The sequence below is a fragment of the Canis aureus genome, chromosome 7, assembly GCF_053574225.1.
Source record: "Canis aureus isolate CA01 chromosome 7, VMU_Caureus_v.1.0, whole genome shotgun sequence".
In the NCBI taxonomy this organism is placed as follows: domain Eukaryota; kingdom Metazoa; phylum Chordata; class Mammalia; order Carnivora; family Canidae; genus Canis; species Canis aureus.
This window is the reverse complement of record NC_135617.1, coordinates 23609578-23629667: the sequence shown is the minus strand read 5'-3', so window position 1 is coordinate 23629667 and position 20090 is coordinate 23609578. Positions and strand designations below refer to the sequence as shown.

Here is a 20090-nt window from a genome sequence, read left to right as displayed (position 1 = left end):
AAAAAGCCTTATTTGTCAAAAGTCCTTTCTACGAATTGCCTTTAAGCTGAAACATACTTGCAAGATCATCAACAATAACTATAAATGGCAAAAGGCTCAAAAATGGCCATGGTTAAAGATCTGATCAGAGTTCATTATAATACAGTTGACAGGGAAATATAATTATTACTGGGCACACAACATTTTAATAATTAGAATTACAAGTAATGACACTGTACCAAGTTATATTAAAATCTTATAACCTGGGACGCCTGGGTGGCTCAGTGGTGTAGCGCCTGCCTTCGGCCCAGGGTGTGATCCTTGAGTCCCGGGATCGAGTCCCACATCGGGTTTCCTGTGTGGAGCCTGCTTCTCCCTCTGCCTATGTCTCTGCCTCTCTCTCTCTTTCTCTCTCTCTTGGTCTCTCTCATGAATAAATAAAATATATTTTTTTTAATCTTACAACTTAAGAAGGTTTACCATCCTTTCTTTGACAATGCTTCCATGTAATCTGACATAACAACCAAGCCTAATTAGTAAAAAAGACTTCATTTAGAAGTTGAATTTTGGGAAATTTGTCAGAAGTGTCAGAAAGTTTTGAAGCATATGCCAAAAATAGGATTATAGATCATTACAAAACTTAGTATCCTATTTAGCCAAGGCAGCAATAAGAGATTCTAAAGGTTACAGAATACAAATACAGAAGGTTACAGAATTGTTAGCAACACTTAGGACTTTTAATACTGAGAAGATGCAACTTTCTTAAGTAATCAAGGATCTAATGAAGACAAAACACAGAAATTTGTTTTTCTAAGCAGATTAAAGATAAAAACCTGTTTATAATTTCTTATTAGGGGATCCCTGGGTGGCGCAGCGGTTTGGCGCCTGCCTTTGGCCCAGGGCGCGATCCTGGAGACCCGGGATCGAATCCCACATCGGGCTCCCGGTGCATGGAGCCTGCTTCTTCCTCTTCCTATGTCTCTGCCTCTCTCTCTCTCTCTCTCTCTCTGTGACTATCATAAATAAATTAAAAAAAAAAAAATTAAAAAAAAAAAATAATAAATAATTTCTTATTAGACCAATAACCTAAGGAAACTGTCATTTTAACATGAAAACCTAATTCCAATTTGATGCTGGTATACTTCTGATATTAAAGATTACTCGTTCCAACAAATGAATTCTTTAAAAATTTATAGAGTCCCTTCCTTTTTCCTGTCATCTCCCATGCTGACATACACTTATCAGGATAAGGATACCCAGGGCACAGCATGGATCTGAGTTCTTGTGGTGGGTGTAGTGATGTGCTGACCAGAATCTCCATCAGAAATGAAGGACTCTCAGCTGCAGGGGTGCTGCCAACAGTCCTCAACTCTGAAATGCCACTGGGGATGGCCTTGACTAAAGACAGCTGCCTTACCAAGGGCATGCCCTCTTCCCAGGTGGTCACATCCAGTAACTATTATAAAAGTCCAGTTCCAATTTTGCCCCAATTTAGGATGGTTCTGAAGGGGCAGCCCCGGTGGCGCAGTGGTTTAGCACCGCCTGCAGCCTGGGGTGTGATCCTGGAGACCCGGGATCGGGTCCCACATCGGGCTTCCTGCATGGAGCCTGCTTCTCCCTCCGCCTGTGTCTCTGCCTCTCTCTTTGCTCTCTCTGAATGAATGAATAAATAAATCTTAAAAAAAAAAAAAAAAGGATGGTTCTGAAGGATAATCCAAATTTGAAACTCCTCAGAGAATCAGCTAAGCTTCTGTTGATATTGTATCACTGCTCAACTTCTGTCTAATCTTGCTTTCTTACTCCCTTCTCTTCCCCAGGTGTTGATCACTCCCTAATAAACTTAATCTTAGTGCCTACCAAGCACAAAATTCCTTTCCAAAGATTCCTTTCTCACAAACCTACAACTTTCCTCTTTACATTCACTTTTTGTCTTCAATTTTCCTTCTAAATAACCAGTCTCACTTTCCTTGCATAGTTTTTTCTCTGATCATTTCCATTAATTCTATATATTAGAATTCTTAACTCTTAGAAACCTTAAGTTTCTAGTGAAAACTAAGTAGTAACTAATAGTGAACTGTCTGTTGTACCAGCAGCATTCCTTAGACTGGTGAATTTATGACATTTAAGAATTTTTAGAAATATATGCCTTATCTCAGCAATGGCACAAAACATGTTTACTAACAAACTCAAATATCTTTAGTTTCTCTGTAAAAGGAGGCCAAAAGCATATAAACCTATGTTTAGTAATTAAGGTTTTATCTTATTTAGAAATGATCTAGAGATTTAGTGTTTTTTACTTAACTCATCATTTAACTTAGTAAAACTTTAGTTTTAGGTTACCAAGGACTTTGAAAATGACTTTAAAGTTTACCTATAAACCTTTTAATCTTATTTACATGTTTGTTCTTAACAGTTATGTTTAGATTACCCATGAAAACTATAAAAGACAAAGTCATTCGTCCAAGCTATATATATTAAAAAAATTATATCAATTTATTTGACTTAAATAAATTTGACTTAAATGCTGAAAATTCTAAAGATATGTCTATTTTAATTAAACCAACAAACTTAAATTATCTTTAGTACCCAATGTTTTTTCAGATCATGTGAACTTGAAAACCTTGGGTTAGTTTCTGAGTTTTAGAATGCCCAATTCTTATACACACTCACCTTTAACTGAAATAGTGCTCCTTTACAAGCTAATTTTAGCACTATCCAGAGGTGGAGAAAATATCTCATATTTACAGCGTACATGAACACATATCCAAATACACAAACAAGGTGCAAACAAAATCTTACAGAACAAATCCAATTGTGAGATGGTATTATAATTTACGGATTCATTAAGTGGTCATTCTTATCCAAGGTCTAATGAATATTACGGCCAAGCAATGTTGCAAAAGAAGTCTTTTTTGTTTCATAAGTTCTTAACTACACATTGCCCAATTTTGGAGAATATAGCCCAAAGGGCTACATTCAGGAATCAAGTTGTCATTTCCCATTTTCCAATTAAAATGCGGCTGATTTTATCCAAAGATGACAACAAAAGCTGCAACAACAAACCAAATTAAGCCCAGAATACCTCTATAAGCACTGGTTACTCCCTAGAATCAGGGCTTCACCAACCAAACCAAATGGCTTCCTAGTTAACCTTTTCCTAATCCAGCAAGAAAAGGAGGCTAAGAAAGTGAAGACAAATGGGAGAAAGAAATAGGCTCACTAAGACACATCTGTCCAAAGCAAAAACCATTTCCTTGCCACACCAGCTAAATTAAGCACTGAGGGCTGGCAGCATCCAGTCAGGGTAGGGCTTCAGGTACAATCCCTAAGACAAAGAGCCTAGGCAGCTGCTTGAACTTGTAACCAGATTTTTAGCATCTGGCAGCCCACGAACCACTGGCAAAAAGCTACTGGATGGATGGCTCACCAAATTCATAACTAAACCAAAGTTTATGTCTGATACACAGCAAAGCCAATTGAGTAAGCAGCAAGGAAAGAGATTTACTTAAGGAGGCAGCCAAAAAGCAGCTTATCTCAGGGTTGTAGGTCTGAGCCCCACTTTGGGTATAGATTCCTTGAAAAATAAAATCTTAAAAAAAAAAAAGGCAGCCAAAATAAGGAGATGGAACAATAAGCCTCAAATCTGCCTTGCAGGGGAGAGGAGTCAGGGATGTTTAATGGAAAACACTGCGTAAAAAAAAAAAAAAAAAAAAAAAAAGGAAAACACTGCGTATAGATTCCTTAAAAATAAAATCTTAAAAAAAAAAAAAAAAAAAAAAAAAAAGGCAGCCAAAATGAGATGTAACAATAAGCCTCAAATCTGTCTTGCAGAGGAGAGGAGTCAGGGATGTTTAAACACTGCAGCCTCGTTTATTAGTCCCGTTAGCCTTGTGGTCACTGGTTTCAATTCTGCTAATTACACCCCAGCCTCATGACCTCCCACTAGTAATATGGGTCCTATTCTTACCAGTTTCACTCTCTTTTTCATCCTTGTTGACAGCCGACTTGTGCACATGCTGCATTAGTCTGAGGAGATCCTGCCACCGTTTCTGCCTGTAACAGGTCTGAATATGTCCCAAGAACGTAAAGTTTTGCTTCTTAGAAAATGTCTGGGCAAAGAGTTCTTCAAATGCCTCCCGTAAGGGCAGCCAAATAAGCTTATGGTCCACTGGTTTGTAACTGAAACAAAAGATAAATGTAATTCCAAAACTTCTGAGACTAAGAGAATTTAGAAATCATGTCTTAGAATATAGATATTTTAATCAAATTTAATCAAAATCGGAAATAATACCAAATACTTTTAAAATCTATGTTAAAGTTTTATTTTTTTATAAAGATTTATTTATTTGAGAGAGAGAGACCAAGGTGGGGTGTGGAGGAGGAATCCTCAGGCAGGCTCTCAGCTGATCAAGGCCAACATGGGGCTCGATTCCAGGACCCTGAAATCATGACCTGAGCCAAAAACCAAGAGTTAGCTGCTTAACCAATTGAGCCAGCCAGGTGCCCCATGTTAAAGGTTTAATTAAATTATAATCTATTTTCTCCACACTGTTTGAAGGGTCTGTACTGAAGGTAAAAACTAGTATTTGATAAACAGTATTATGAAAAAAATTGGAAATTCCTAGTTGGGCAGTAAGAGGCATGTCACTTATTTTACTAACATGTTTAAATAAACATCATTAATGATGTATTTTTTAAAAATTAACCAAAAAGTTTTCAGGATATTTTTAGAAGAAAATACAACTCTGAAATTGATTAACTTAAGCAAAGTGAACACAGCTCAGAGCATCTCAATTGATGGGGGAATATACTGCTCTTAAAGAGACAGAAGCTGGGAGAGGGGGGGCAGCAACAAAATCTTAGATATTGCAAAGGTTTGTGGCCCTCCAAAGCTCAACATTTTATTACTTAGTATTTAGATTCTCTCTTATTCTTTAGCAATTCTCTGGTTGAGGAGCTAGAAAATTAATTCATATAAATTTTATTTATTTATTTTAAGCATTAGGCTCCAGACCCAGCATGGAGCCTAATTGCAGGGCTTGAACTCACAACCCAGAGATCATGACATGAGTTGAGATCAAGAGTTGGGACACTTAACTGAGCCACTCAGGTGCCCCTCTGTAAATTTTAATTTAATATTCAGGGTTAAGGATGATAATGAAGAGTTGAGAAACACTCCTGTAGCTAAAAGTTGCTCAAGCACCACTAATTGTTCCTGAAAAATATAAGTATACAATTTTCTGTATCCTAAGATACTAATACTATAATTCAAGGACCATGACATAAAGTTTATTTCCAAGAAAAATAACTTGAGAACTGAAATACCAAGTATGCTTCAGAAGAGTCAAGCACAATTAGAGAACACATAGACCCTATTTACTCATTGGACTGTGAGGGAGGAACGATGAGATAAGTAAAACCAAGACCCTGACACTGAGTATCTATCAAAGAGTCTGATTCCAGAGAAAAACTACAAGAACTTCAAACTCATTTATATTTAACAGCAAGCATGAACACATTGATAAAGACATTTACTCGATTTACTCAACAAAAATTTACTGAGTACCTGCTAGGTGTTAGGCACTGAGTAAACAAGACTCACAAGGTCCTGCCCCACTGTACCTTACAATCTAATGAAAGAGAAAATAAAAAATATACCTATTATAAAATACAAGTAGTGCTGTGAATATAAATAAAGGAGAGTGGGAGAAGAAGGCACTGATAATTCAGATATGATAGTCAGAAAGGCTTTCTTAAAGATTGGAATTTGAAGGGGATTCGAATCAAGCATGGGGGCGGGGTGGGGGGGAGGGCGGCAAAGGATGCCACAGAGACAACAGCACCTAGGTGCCACACGGAAAAGTGTGTGGCTGGAGCTCAGTGGCAGAGCCAGACGAAGGAAATTATGTCAGAGAAGTGCCAATGCTGGATTATAAAGGGCCTTAGAGATTTAAAAAAAAAAAAGCCTTTGGAATATACTCTAAATTGCCTGAGAAGTCAATGCAAGGATTTGAGACAGAGAATGATGTGCTTGCTGTCCAACTTCTGATTACACCTTTGAAAGATGATTAACTACTAAATGGAAGAGAGACCACAGGGAAATTAGGAGTACAAGGAAAGATGAGAGAGCTACACACTGGAGCAAGCAAATGATGATGAACAGCAGAAGAAGTAAGGAATTAAAAAAAAAACATTTTATTTAAATAAAATTGCTAGTCTTTAGGATGATAGTACAAATGGAACCCAAAGCAAACTGAGGTAGCAGAGTAATGATTAAAAGTACATACACTCAGTACAGACTGACTAGGTTCAAACATGAACCAGCCATTACCTTGAACAAGGTACTTAATCACATGTGCCTCAGGTCTCTTGAGTATAAAATGGGGTAATAGTCTGTGCCTCATGGTTGCTAAAACATTAGCACAAAGGACTCCAGGGTGCCTGGGTGACACAATTAAGTGTGCAACTCTTGGTTTTGGCTCAGGTCATGATCTCAGGGTCCCGAGATCAAACCCTGCATCAAGCTCCATGCTTGGCAGGGAGTCAGCTTGAGGTTTTGCTTTCTGCCTCTGCTCCCAACCCCTCTCCCCCACCTTGCTCTCTCTCTAAAATAAATAAATCTTTTAAAAATAAAAAATAAAGGACTCTAAATAGTGCCTGGGGCAGCCCCGGTGGCACAGCAGTTTAGCGCTGCCTGCAGCCTGAGGTGTGATCCTGGAGACCCAGGATCGAATCCCACGTCGGGCTTCCTGCATGGAGCCTGCTTCTCCCTCTGCCTGTGTCTCTGCCTCTCTGTGTGTGTGTGTGTCTCTATGAATAAATAAACAAAATCTTAAAAAATAAAATAAAATAAACTATGAAATTAAAAAAAATAGTGCCTTGGGCAGCCCTGATGGCACAGCAGTTAAGCGCCGCCTGCAGCCAGGGGTGTGATCCTGGGGACCCGGGATCAAGTCCCACATCAGGCTTCCTGCATGGAGCCTGCTTCTCCCTCTGCCTGTGTCTCTGCCTCTCTCTTCTCTCTCTCTCTCTCTCTCTCTGAATAAATAAATCTTTAAAAAAAAAAAATAGTGCCTGGAACATGAGTATATATAAGAATCAGCTGTTATAATTATTATCATTATTAACTGGCCCAAGTTTATTGAATTCATGAAAGTATAGTAGCTTAATAACTACAAATTAGACTCAAAGAAACATTTGTTCATTTAAAGTGGAGCCAATGACTGAAAGAGTTAAGTCAATATAAGTCAATTTTACAAGTGATGTAAAAACTGAATATATGTGTGTGTGTGTGTGTGTGTGTGTGTGTGTGTAGACAGATACATACATACATACATACATACATACACTTCAGGGATACCTGGGTGGCTCAGCGGTTGAGTGTCTGCCTTCAGCTCAGGTCATGATCCTAGGGTCCGGGATCGAGTCCTAACATCAGGCTCCTTGTGGGGAGCCTGCATCTCCCTCTGCCTATGTCTCTGCCTCTCTCTCTCTCTCTCTCTCTCTCTCATGAATAAATAAAATCTTAAAAATATACACTTCAGAAAAGAAAAAAAAACCGAATTGCAACACAAATATTCAGTGAGAACCAACCTGACACTTGAGAGAAAATAACGCTGAGAATGCATGTAAAAATTCATTTGAAAATGGCTAAAACAAAAGAAAATGACTTTCTAAAACTGTAATATGTGAAAGAACACAAAACAGTACATGCTGAGAAATGATAAACACTCTTCTTCAAGGGGCACATGGGTGCTCAGTCGGTTAAGCATCTGCTTTGGCTCGGGTCATGATCCTGGGTCCTGGAATCAAGCCCCATGTGGGGCTCTCTGCTCAGCGGAGAGCCTGCTTCTCCCTCTCCCTCTGCCTGCCACTCCCCTTGCTTGTACTTTTTCTCTCTTTGTCAAATAAATAAAAAAAATTTTTAAAGGGGGTGGGAGTAAGAAACAGTTTTCTTCATTTTAGAGTCAGGATTCCAAGTTTATAAGCATATGCACTTCTGCCCTGCTCTCTTCTGTGCAGATGTTTCTACGAGTGGCAAGAAAGAGGATAGGATGCAAGTTGGTCGCCCTTCCATTTCTACGGGATCTTTACTTTTCCTCCGATTTTTTCTTTCCTTTATTGACAACTTCTCCAAAGGTACCTCTCCTTCTCTATACAGCTGTTTCTCCCTCAGAGGTTGCCTTTTCCGAGATAATCTCCTTCTCAATAGTCAGTACTGTGAACCTGTGCTCTGGGTTTTGCCATTTAGTCCTAGACTTTCTCCTTCGGGAATGATTTTATCTGGTTCATGTAAGTCCTCTGTCTCCTTTACTCTTCTTTATGGAGTCTCATCACCCTCAACTCTGTTTGAACTTGGATTCTCTACTCACAGGTAATCTAAAGGTCTATGTTCTGCCTACCAGAATAACAGGAGCACCTGGCTGGCTCAATCAGTGGAGCATGTGACTCCTAATCTCGGGGTTATATGTCCGAGCCCCCATGTTGGGTGCAGAGATTACTTCAAAATAAAATCTTAAAAATTAAAAAAAAAAAGAAAAAAAGAGCTAAAATTAAATGGAGGGGATCCGGGCTGGCTCAATCAGTAAAGCATGCAACTCTTGATCTCAGGGTCATGAGCTCAGGCCCCACGTTTGGTGTGGAGTCTACTTAAAGGGGGGAAAAAAAACCCACAAACCTAAAATTAAATGAAGGAAAAAGGTATACCAAGCTAATACTAATAAAAAAAACAAGGGGGTACATATACCAACAAAGATCAGTAGGCAATCTGCATAACATAAAACTCTGATGGTCTCTGAAGCTTAACTTTTACCAAGTGTTTTTAATCCTCAATAATAATCTTCTTAAAACCAATCTAGGGATCCCTGGGTGGCGCAGCGGTTTAGCACCTGCCTTTGGCCCAGGGCGCGATCCTGGAGACCCAGGATTGAATCCCACGTCGGGCTCCCGGTGCATGGAGCCTGCTTCTCCCTCTGCCTATGTCTCTGCCTCTCTCTCTCTCTCTCTCTCTGTGACTATCATAAATAAATTTAAAAAAAAAATTAAAAAAAAAAATCTAAAGGATCCAGAATCACAAACCAAACTAATTAGGTTTATAAATTTCTTTCATTTTTTTTTTTAAAGATCTTATTTATTTATTCATGATACACAGAGAGAAGGCAGAGACATAGGCAGAGGGAGAACAAGGCTCCTCGCAGGGAGCCCGGTGTGGGACTTGATCTCGGAACTCTGGGATCACGCCCTGAGCTGAAAGTAGACACTCAACCGCTAAGCCACCCACGCATCCCTCTTTCGTTATTTTTTTACAATAGTATTTGACATATGCAAACTATGTTTAACATAAGTTATAAAACCTAATAAAACAGATGAAAGTAACACATCCCCAAAATAGTTATTACCCTTTCTAGATCCCATCTCCCTGCCAACTCTTGAATATTGTTTTCCACTCCCTTGTCTTTTAAAAGTAATTTTGTCTCTCTTATATACAAAAATTCATAAGCAAGGGAATCATCCATGCATCTACAATGTTATATACTAAAAGATCTGATTTATACTACTTTCCAGTAATACAAAAGAATAGGAAACAATGCATATTTCCAACCATATAAAAATTGAAGCATATGTAAGTTTTCTGATAGCTGATGCTAACCTACTGACAAGGAAAAATGAATATATATTCTTTTTAGCAAGTTGGCACTAAAACAAAATTCCAGTTACCTTATTCTGATTCTAACCTTTTAATATTATCAATTGCATCAGGACACAAATAAGCATCTTTGTACTCACTATGTTTAAAACGACTTAAAATGGTTGACATAACACTATAAATTCATACAAGAGACAGACCCAGTCCATGTTCATTTAGTACAAGCCTAGCCATTTATGTTAGGAATACATAACAAGAGAATATTCCTGCAGACACATATAGATACAGAATAGAGAGAAATACATGGTAGTATAGATATACCTAGTTAAGTAACAAATTCTATGTTAGTGAAAACACATGGCCAAGTACCTCGATGAGGGAAAGGGGAGATTAAGTGTCAATTAATTGATAGAAGTAAAATAAAAACAAGGTAGAAAGATCACCGGGGAAATAAAAGTAGAATTAGAGTAAGAAAGATAAGCCTCAGCTAATGGATCTTAAGATAATATATATTTAAAACATATATATAACATATATATTTAAAATAAATATTTAAAGCATTAAGCACATAATTACTAACATGTGAAGAACAGAATATAAGTTATAGGTAAGAAAAGAAAAAGTACCAAAGGAAGCAGGATTCCAAAGTGGCACTCTACTCACAGCGAGGAAGGATATAAGACAAAGAGTATAAACAAAAACTGCTGTAATGTGGTCCTCAAAAAAAAAAAAAAAAAAAGATAAATGAAAAGCTTTCTGGCAGACACCATAAAGAGCAAAAAGGACAATAAATTCTACTTCGTGCCTTTAACGATTTTTTTAAGTAACTGTTCTGAGTTAATAAGACAGATCCTAAAAAAAAAAAAAAGACAGATCCTAATATTGCTCAACATAAAGTATGCCAACAGCATCCATCAGCTTTACAGCTTTCAGCACAAACTAAAATTGTAACTGTAACATATTCAAAAATACCAACATGGAAGAAGGGCATTTTAATGACCTTTGTGGGGTCCTAGGAGCAGCATTTAACCAAATAGAGAGTTACTTAATGTTTCAAAGATAGCTGAACTGCAAGAGAGAGTCTAGCTCCAAGGCATTGTGACTCCAGAATGTAGGCTGACAAATGACTGGACACACAAATATTAGTTGGTTATATACTTTTTTTTTCTCTCTCTCTCCATTCCAGTATGATCTTTGAAAGCAAGAACCTCAAGTGTTCTTTAAAATAAAAAGAAACATCTACACATCCAAGAGCTCTGCAATACAGTCCAATAAATAACCTGCTTGGGTAGGGGTAGGGGTGCACATCTTTGAACCTTTTTCTAAGGCTACTTTTGAACTTTAAATGGAAAAATTATTTGTTCCCTCAAGCAGAACATAAAGTTAACAAGAAAATAATTTAAAAAAAAAAAAAAAAAAGAAAATAATTTTAAATCATACTCACCCCCCAAGCAAGTCTGCAGTGTCACTTTGTTGATTCATATTGACAACCCTCAAACGGTGGCCTTTTAAAAAGAAAGGGCGAAAGGGTCACTCTGAAAATGTCAAGACTAATTATATCCAGTGTGATCTTTAAGGATGTGTGGACATGAGCATAAGGCAAATCTTTAAGTGTGTATTTCTTCTGATCCTCTTATTTTACTTTCAGGAATTTCCCAACCATTCAATAATTTTCACCTAACCCAGAAAGATATGTGTAAGAAGATTCATTGTGTATTATTGCTGTGGCATCAGATAACTGAAAACAACGAAAAAATCCTTCAGTAAGTCAATGTCGTCTATAAGTTAGAATTAAATAAACAGCCAGTATAGAATATTATTAATTAGCCACTGGAACAGAAATGAGGCAGTTCTATTTTTAAAGATGCCCAATTTATTTAGGAACTAAATGCAATACAAAGAGCATGATCCCATTTCTTTCAACATAAAACCAGACTTAAATGTTTATATATTTGCAGGCCATAGATTAGAACGAAAAAAAGTTGATACCAAGCCATTAACAGCAGTTATTTCCAGGAGGAAAAAATTACATTATTTCCGAGGAAAAAATCTTCAGTGGTTATTTCCAAAGTGGAGTGGTGGCACTTTTTAAACTCCCAATATTTTGTGGACTTTTTATTTAAGGGGACATAACAGGGCAGCCCAGGTGGCTCAGCGGTTTGGCACCGCCTTCAGCCCAGGGTATGATCCTGGAGACCAGGGATCAAGTCCCATGTCGGGCTCCCTGCATGGAGCCTGTTTCTCCCTCTGCCTGTGTCTCTCTGCCTCTGTGTGTGTGTGTGTGTGTGTGTGTGTGTGTGTGTGTGTGTGTGTCATGAACAAATAAATAAAAATAAAATATTAAAAAAGGGGGGGTTAGATAACAAAAAAAGGCAATGTCAAATGTTTATTGTCTGGGGGCAGAGTGCTTCCCCTCAAGTTACCTGTAATGTGAGCCAAGTACTGGACAGTAGAGGTCTTGCCAGTCCCTGTCTCTCCCACCAGCAACACAGGCTCCCCTTTACTAACACACACTGCAAGCTGTTCAATAAGAACAGAGGACGGCCTTGTAGGAGCAAAAGTGAACTTCTCCCTGGGAACAGAAAAACAAATAAGCAGTCAGAGAAGCAGGCTACAAGTTTCTCTTAAGTGTTATTTTGAGGAACCAGATTTTCCAGACTCCACAAAAATGAGAAAACAACCCACAGCATCTGTTTTCATACTATAAAACAGGAATCCTTAAAGTCTATGAGTTGCAGAATTCATCAATTCTACATTACACCCAATACTTTACTAGATTCCCAAGATTCAAAACATCAATAAGGTAGGACGTTATCTGTCCTAGCTATGTCATCCTAAGCCAATTACTTAGGCTCTCTTAGCCTTCATTTCCTCACCTGTAAAATTTGGATCAGTGTTACTATTTATGTTGGGTTGAATAGTCTTTCCCCAAAATTCATGTCCATCCAGAACCTGTGAATGTGACCTTACTTGGAAAACGGGTCTTTGCAGATATAACAAATAAAATCCTATCATACTGGGTTTAAGGGTAAGCCTTAAAATCCAATGACTGCTATCCTTATGAAGACAGAGAGAGACTTAGAAACAAAAACACACACAAAAACAAAAACACAAGAAAGATGATATGACAATGGAGAGAGAGAGAGAGAGAGATGGAAGAGCGTAGCTACAGAAACAAGGAACACCAAAGATTGCTGGTAGCCGTCAGAAGCCGGAAGGAGGCAAAAGCCTTCGGTGGAAGTGTGGCCCTGCCAACATTATTATGATTTCAGATTTCTAGTCTCCAGAGCTGTGAGAAAATAAATGTCTGTTGTTTTAGGCTACCAAGTAATTTGTTATGGCAGCTGTAAGACATTAATAAGTTAATTCATAAAGTTATTATAACTGCGGGGATCACTGGGTGGTGCAGCGGTTTAGCGCCTGCCCTTGGCCCAGGGCGCGATCCTGGAGACCCGGGATCGAATCCCACGTCGGGCTCCCGGTGCATGGAGCCTGCTTCTCCCTCTGCCTGTGTCTCTGCCTCTCTCTCTCTCTCTGTGTGATTATCATAAATAAATAAAAAATTTTTTAAAAAGTTATTATAACTGCTACATAAGAAGACATATGCAAAGCACTTAGCACAATATTAGGTGTATACAAAGTATTTAATAAATGGTAACCAGATCTCAGATTCTAATACAATTCCAGCCTTCAAGGAATTAACAGACTAACGTTAGGACTTCGTCTAACTTCCAAGTGAGGCTTACTTTGTAAATACATGATAGTGAATAAAACAAAAAATACATTTTTCCTAGTTCCAAGTCCCTAATGACCCTCATCACCTCCTTTACCTATTAATGTCTAATTTTATAGAATATACTTTAGGAAAGCACTGCTTCTTACCATCCAGCACAGTAGAGAAGTCATCATTCACACAACACATTTTGCTCAGACACAAGGGGCTGGACTAGTCAGTCAGTCCTTCTATCATGTTCCTAAAGCCCCACAGTCTCAGATTAGTTGAGAGACTATTTACCTCTGTATGTGGACAGCCTCACTTTGTTTCCGTAGAAGCCGTACTCGACCCACTTGCACATCTAGCTCATTGATCACAATTTCGGGTTTATAAAGCTGACAGAAGAATTCGGCCTATGGAAGGAGACAGAGTAAAATTCTGTATAGTCTTTAAAAAAAATTCTGTATATTCTTCAAACATTTCCTCGTCCATGTGGCTTACTATGCCCATCTAATTAGCCCTTTACTACTAAGGATTTTCTACTTCCAAGATAGGCGAGTTAGCTTTAATTATGTCTTTTTTAGAACTGACTGAATTTGGGCAGCCCGGGTAGTTCAGCGGTTAAGCGCCGCCTTCAGCACAGAGCATGATCCTGGAGATCCAGATCAAGTCCACGTCAGGCTCCCTGCATGGAGCCTGCTTCTCCCTCTGCCTGTGACTCTGTCTCTCATGAATAAATAAATAAAATAAAATTGACTGAATTTCTGTTCATGTTTTTTAAAACATTGATTATGAAATGCTTTCCTATAATGGTACTTTTTATTCATTCAAATAAGCCCATATCTGCCTATATCTAAAGTGAACATACAGACATATTCCAATAGCAAATGAACAGAAAGTTCTACTCCTAACTAAAATTTATGAAAAAAAAGTGATTGTTCTTCATCTATGCTTTTCTAAAATATTACTAAATATTCTAAAATATTAGATTCTAAAATATTGTAGGAAACAATGACTTGAATGAACCATGGTACATCTGACTACAGCCAGAACACAAAGGGAAGCTGTGACAGATGCTTCCAGGGTATCTCTACCCATAAGCGATTCCTCTCTTGTCCTTGTCACCAATCCTAAGAACCCATTTTGTTTAGATTTGGGGCAGGAATGAAAGGAGCAGTGAAGTGTTCAGGGAAAGTGAATCTCTCTTCAACCAAAAGGGATAAATACTGATCAGTCTAAGCCAATTGTGGTAGTTTCATTTCTTTTTTGCCTACTATAATTATTAATTATTTAAGGCCCATTTAGTAGGTGTTCTGTCACCTGCAGCTAAAACCATCTTAACAGTTTCAGAATCGTAAGGAGCCCCTTGAACATAAGGTTTTTTTGAGTCATCTATTTGGAAATGGCAGATATCTGCCACAAGATGGGCCTCAGACATTTCTCTAGCTACCATTACCACTCTGAAGGGCTCTCTCCTCCAAAAATACATATTTTGAAATAAAACAAGAATGGCAAAATATTAAAAATGTCAGCAATGAACCTACGTACTAGTCTTTGTACTATTCTTGGTATCCATTGGTACTACTATTCTCAATTTTTCTGATGTCTGACATTAATGAAAAGTTGGAAAAAATCTAATTGTGCCTAAAATCACAAAGGTGTTACTAAAACAGCTCCAGTCCTGAGTCCACAATCTATGAAATAACACGTCCATTAAAACACTGGAGAAAATAATGCATACATGGTGATATAAGGTACAAGGTGACTCGCTTTAAGAATGTAGAGCACATGGAGAACTACTTATGTAAGAGACAGTGAGAGCTTTATATCCATGAAAGGCAACAATGAAACTATCAACTTTGACAGAGGAAGTAGTTATTACAAAGGAACTATTAGATAAGGACCAGAGACTAGCAAGTAAATATCCCAGCTTCCTTCCAACAGAAAAGTAAAAATAGCACTGCATACCTTTTTCTTGGAAATGTTCAATTTGCTTCCAATTATTTCTGCCATTTTCAGTTTGCTTGTATGCTTAGAAAGCATTGCTGTGAAACAGTCCAGAGCCTATTAAAATAACGAAGGTCAATGCAAATTGATTTTTTTAAAATACTACATTAATCACAGAGCACCACTACCCTGGCCACAAAAAGGAAGAACATAAAACCCAGGAGAAACATATCTGCTAGACTAAAGAGAGTAGAAATAAGGTACCAGCCCTAGACTCAAGGGCCTTACCATAATACAGACAGGATAAACAAATGTGAAGGCTTTACTATCAAAATACTGATTAGAAAAAAAAAAAAAAAACCCCACACAGAAAAGGCTTCATTTTACAGGGTACCTGGCTGGCTCAGTTGGTTAAGCATCTGATTCTTGGTTTTGGCGCAGGTCATGATCTCAGGTTCCTGGGATCAAGTACCATTGTTGTGCTCTGTGCTCAGCAGGTAATCTGTTGAGGATTTTCTTCCTCTCCCTCTACCCCTTCCCCTGCTCATACCTCCCCTCCTGCCTTCTAATTTTTTTAAAAAGCTTCATTTTACAAATTGAAATTCAGGCAAAAATAGAATTAGAGTTAATCATTATATGATTCATGAGGGAACTGACTCTTAAGCCACGAAAGTAACACCAAAAGATTACTTGCTAGCTGTAAAGGAAAATTCTTGATGCACACCCTAATGCAGTACTCCATCTCAGCCAACTACTGACAGGCCAACCAGATATGTGTCTTCTGCTTTTTTTTTTTTTTTGTAAGTAAAAAATGTGGGGCTTAAACTCACAACCCTGAGATCAAGAACTGAGCTAAGGTCAAGAGTCAGATGTTTAACCAACTGAGCCACTTGGGTGGCTCCAGATGTAGGTCTTCTGATGAAATGAAATATAAAGTATATATTACCACTAAAAATGAATTCTACCCAAAAAGTTTGAATTGGAATACATTAAGCATTTTGATAAACTTCTACTTACAGGAAAGACAAGAGAGAAAATAACAACAGAAAGGTACTATGAGTACAGTAAACAAAGAATACATTTGGTTCTGTCACCACCAAGTGTAAAACATCAATAAACTTCATAAGCATTTAAAAAGAGAGGGAATTTATACAGTCCTTGTTCCTAATACCTGGCACAGAGTTTTAAAAACCCTTGGAATTACCAAAAATAAGAAGTGTCTTTTGTTATTCACTAAGGCCCCTTTGGACCATACTTAAGTTTATTAAGCTAAGCAAGGTGTGGGACACCTGAGTGGCTCCGGGGTTGAGCGTATGCCTTTGGCTCAGGATGTGATCCCTGTCTGGGGATCGAGCTCCCAGCCAGGAGCCTGCTTCTCCTTCTGCCTGTCTCTGCCTCTGTCTCTCTCATGAATAAATGAATAAAATCTTTAAAAAAAAAAAAAAAAAGTTTAAAAAAATTTTTATTATTTTTTATTTTTTTTAATTTTTATTTATGATAGGCACACAGTGAGAGAGAGAGGCAGAGACATAGGCAGAGGGAGAAGCAGGCTCCATGCACCGGGAGCCCGACGTGGGATTCGATCCTGGGTCCCCAGGATCACATCCTGGGCCAAAGGCAGGCGCCAAACCGCTGCGCCACTCAGGGATCCCTAAAAAAAATTTTAAAAGCTAAGCAAGATGACTCTTAATGGCCTTTAGGTAGTTTAAGGAGGGACTGGCCAGGTCAGAAAGACCAAGCACTGACTTGGAGGGTTGAAATTTTTAGCTCCACCACTAAGGGAGGGAGGAGGAGCTAGAAATTATGCTCGATCATATGGCCAATGACTTAAGACCTAATAAAATACTGGACATCCAAAGCTTGGAGAGCCAGCTGTTGGTGGACATATGGATATGCCAGGAAGCTAGTACACCCTAACTAACTATGCTCAGGACCCTTGAGACTTTGCCCTTTGTCTCTTCCATTTGACTGTCTTTAAGTTATATCTTTTATAATAAAACCATAACCCGTACTTTAAGTATAGTGCTTTCCACGGAGTTCTGTGGGTTGACTATTGAACCATGAGATGATCATGGGAACCTCTGAATTTATAGTTGGTAGGTCACAAATACAGGTGGCCCCCAAGACTTGCAGCTGGATTCTAAAGTGGGGGTAATCTTATGGAGGCCTTGAGCATTTGATTCTTGATCTTGGGGTCCTGAGTTCAAGCCCCAGGTTGGGTGTAGGGATTACTTAAAAATAAAATCTTCGGAAGGAAGGGAGGGAAAAAGGGAAGAAGGAAGGAAGAATAGAGAGAGATCAAGAAGGAGATACACCAAGGTATTAAAAGTGTTAGGGAATGTCTGGATGACAGCTATTTTTTTTTTAGATTTATTTATTATTTATGATAGACATAGAGGCAAAGACACAGGAGGAGGGAGAAGCAGGCTCCATGCCAGGAGCCCAATGCGGGACCCGATCCCGATCCCGGGTTGACAGCTATTTTTATTTTACCACTTTGCTTTCTTATATTTCCCCATTTTCAACAATGTATATATATTGTTTCTACATTAACAAAATACCTGTATACAAAAGTTCAGAACAATATTTGTCATAGCCAAAAGGTGAAAACAACCCAAATATCCACCAATGAATAAACGGATAAACAAAATACAAACAAAATCTGTTATTATCAATACAATGAAATGTTATTCAGCCATAAAAAATAATTCAGGCTACAACATGGATTAACTGAGAGAATATGCAGAGTCAAAGAAGTTAGATACAAAGGTCACATATTCTATGATCCCACTTATATGAAATATCCCAAATCAGCAAATCTATAGACAGAGATAATGCCACAGTTTTATTTTAAAAGGCAAAACAAGGTCATCTCTAGAAGGATGATAAATTTAGGGGAATGAAAAAGTGAGTTCACGGGAAAGAAGAACAAGATTCAAGAACTGGCACACAGCATTTCAGGGTTCAGCTCACCATAAGTGTGAACTCCAAATGTGGTTTCTTTCTACTGATACTAACTTTGCCAAACACAACAAGAATGCAATGCAAACCAAATTGGGTCACTACTCTCCTCAATCCCAAATGACAGAAACCAGAGTTAGTTACTTACTTACTTAATTTATTGAGAGAGAGAAAACACCTGATGTGGGGCTCAATCTCACAACCTTTGAAATCATGATCTGAGCCGAAATCAAGAGTCAGATACTTAACCACTCAGGCACCCTTAGAAACCAGAACACTTTGGGATACCTGGGTGAGTCAGTGGTTGAGCATCTGCTTTTGGCTTGAGTCATAATCCCGGGGTCCTGGGATAAAGCCCTGCATCAGGCTCCCCACAGGGAGTCAGCTTCTCCTTCTGCCGATGTCTCTGCCTCCCTCTCTGTGTCTCTCAAGAATAGATAAATGAAATCTTTTTAAAAAATAAACAAACAAGAACACTTTATAATCAAAATTAGTGTTTTGGGGATCCCTGGGTGGCTCAGCGGTTTGGCGCCTGCCTTTGGCCCAGGGCGCAATCCTGGAGTCCCGGGATCGAGTCCCATGTCAGGCTCCCAGCATGGAGCCTGCTTCTCCCTCCTCCTGTGTCTCTGCCTCTCTCTCTCTCTCTCTCTTAAATCTTTAAAAAAAAAACTAGTGTTTTAAGAGCCCACAGATCTTCAGACAGTATCACTTTTATTCTTAAGCAAGCAGGAATAAATATCTCCCTGTTCTTATTGAATATGACAGAGTTGTAATTCAAGGGGGGGTTTCCCTCCCGCACAACACATTTTTTGCCCAAGCCCAGCATACAAGGCTATACTTTGTAACCCCTACGTAAATTTCTCCGGACTAAAGTAAAAGGCCCTACCAAGAAGTGGAAAGATCAAACAAATACAACTCTTATCAAATAGATTATGAAATTTTATGTAGGAATAAATACTGAGCATTTTTTTCAGTAGGCTCCATACCCAAAATGGAGCTCAAACTCATGACCTCAAGATCAAGAATCATATGCTCCACAGACTGAGCCAGCCAGTCACCCCTAATACTACACACACATTTGAGAAACACTTTATATTTTACAACATTACTGTCACCTAGGAGACTTTCTTTTCATTTTATCTGTAATATTTCAGTGTCTGCTTTACTGTATCTAAACTATCCTTATTTATAATTTATAGTAACCTGTTTTAAAACTAAAAACAATATTATGCCCATATTAATATGTCCAGTTAGTTTTAAGGCAACATTAGTTGAGTTTTAACTAGCTAGGGATAATAAACACAAAAGAAAAATTCTGATAGCAGCCAAGAGACAGAAAATGACAATGGAAATCAACAGCCTCACAGGATAGAAAGAAAACAAACATGAAGACTCTATCTTACCTCTTGAAAAATATTTAAGGATGCTGATGAAGACAGACTGTCAAAACAATGGACAATCCTATTACACCAATTCAGTAGATCCCTTTAAAAAATAAAAACAAGGAAATAAAAGACCATAGGTCAAAGACATCAAAACCATCAGAGTTCAATTCAATCCACCTAAGTCTGGGGAACACATGACAATGAAGTCTCTCTGTTTCTCTGGCATTGTAAAGATAAATAGTGCAGTGGACAGAATAAGTGAGGGGCCCCACCTATTAGAAAGTCATCTGTCACATATATTATCCCAATCCATGCCAGATAAGGTTGGGGAGAGTGGGGCAGCAACTAACTCTCAGAGCAAAAATCAGGGGAGTTGCCATTCCTAAGGCTCACTCAAAGGGAAAGCCAATCATCGAGAATAGAAAGCAAAGATATAGAACTCACTATATATAGCAAA

General features: G+C 38.3%; 1 protein-coding gene and 1 long non-coding RNA gene across 7 annotated transcripts in view; one reads left to right on the top strand and one right to left on the bottom strand.

The window, feature by feature from the left end:
- Positions 1-20090, bottom strand: part of MDN1 (midasin AAA ATPase 1) — a 168600-nt gene that overhangs the window by 117478 nt on the left and 31032 nt on the right. For all 3 annotated transcript variants that reach the window (XM_077903070.1, XM_077903067.1, XM_077903068.1), the window contains exons 11-16: positions 19652-19733; positions 15309-15404; positions 13641-13753; positions 12049-12197; positions 11070-11130; positions 3947-4158 (exon numbers count right to left, since the gene is read on the bottom strand). In XM_077903070.1, coding sequence (XP_077759196.1) covers positions 3947-4158; positions 11070-11130; positions 12049-12197; positions 13641-13753; positions 15309-15404; positions 19652-19733 — 713 coding nt within the window. The remainder of the gene's footprint in view (positions 1-3946; positions 4159-11069; positions 11131-12048; positions 12198-13640; positions 13754-15308; positions 15405-19651; positions 19734-20090) is intronic.
- Positions 1-20090, top strand: part of LOC144317127 (uncharacterized) — a 68831-nt gene that overhangs the window by 32945 nt on the left and 15796 nt on the right. Inside the window, exons 3-6 of one of the 4 annotated variants that reach the window (XR_013383028.1) lie at positions 3980-4041; positions 8002-8118; positions 11274-11388; positions 13925-14068. This is a non-coding gene — a long non-coding RNA (uncharacterized LOC144317127). Of the gene's footprint in view, positions 1-3979; positions 4042-8001; positions 8119-11273; positions 11389-13924; positions 14069-20090 lie in introns of those variants that run through there. The other 3 variants (XR_013383027.1, XR_013383030.1, XR_013383029.1) reach the window with 3 other exon arrangements.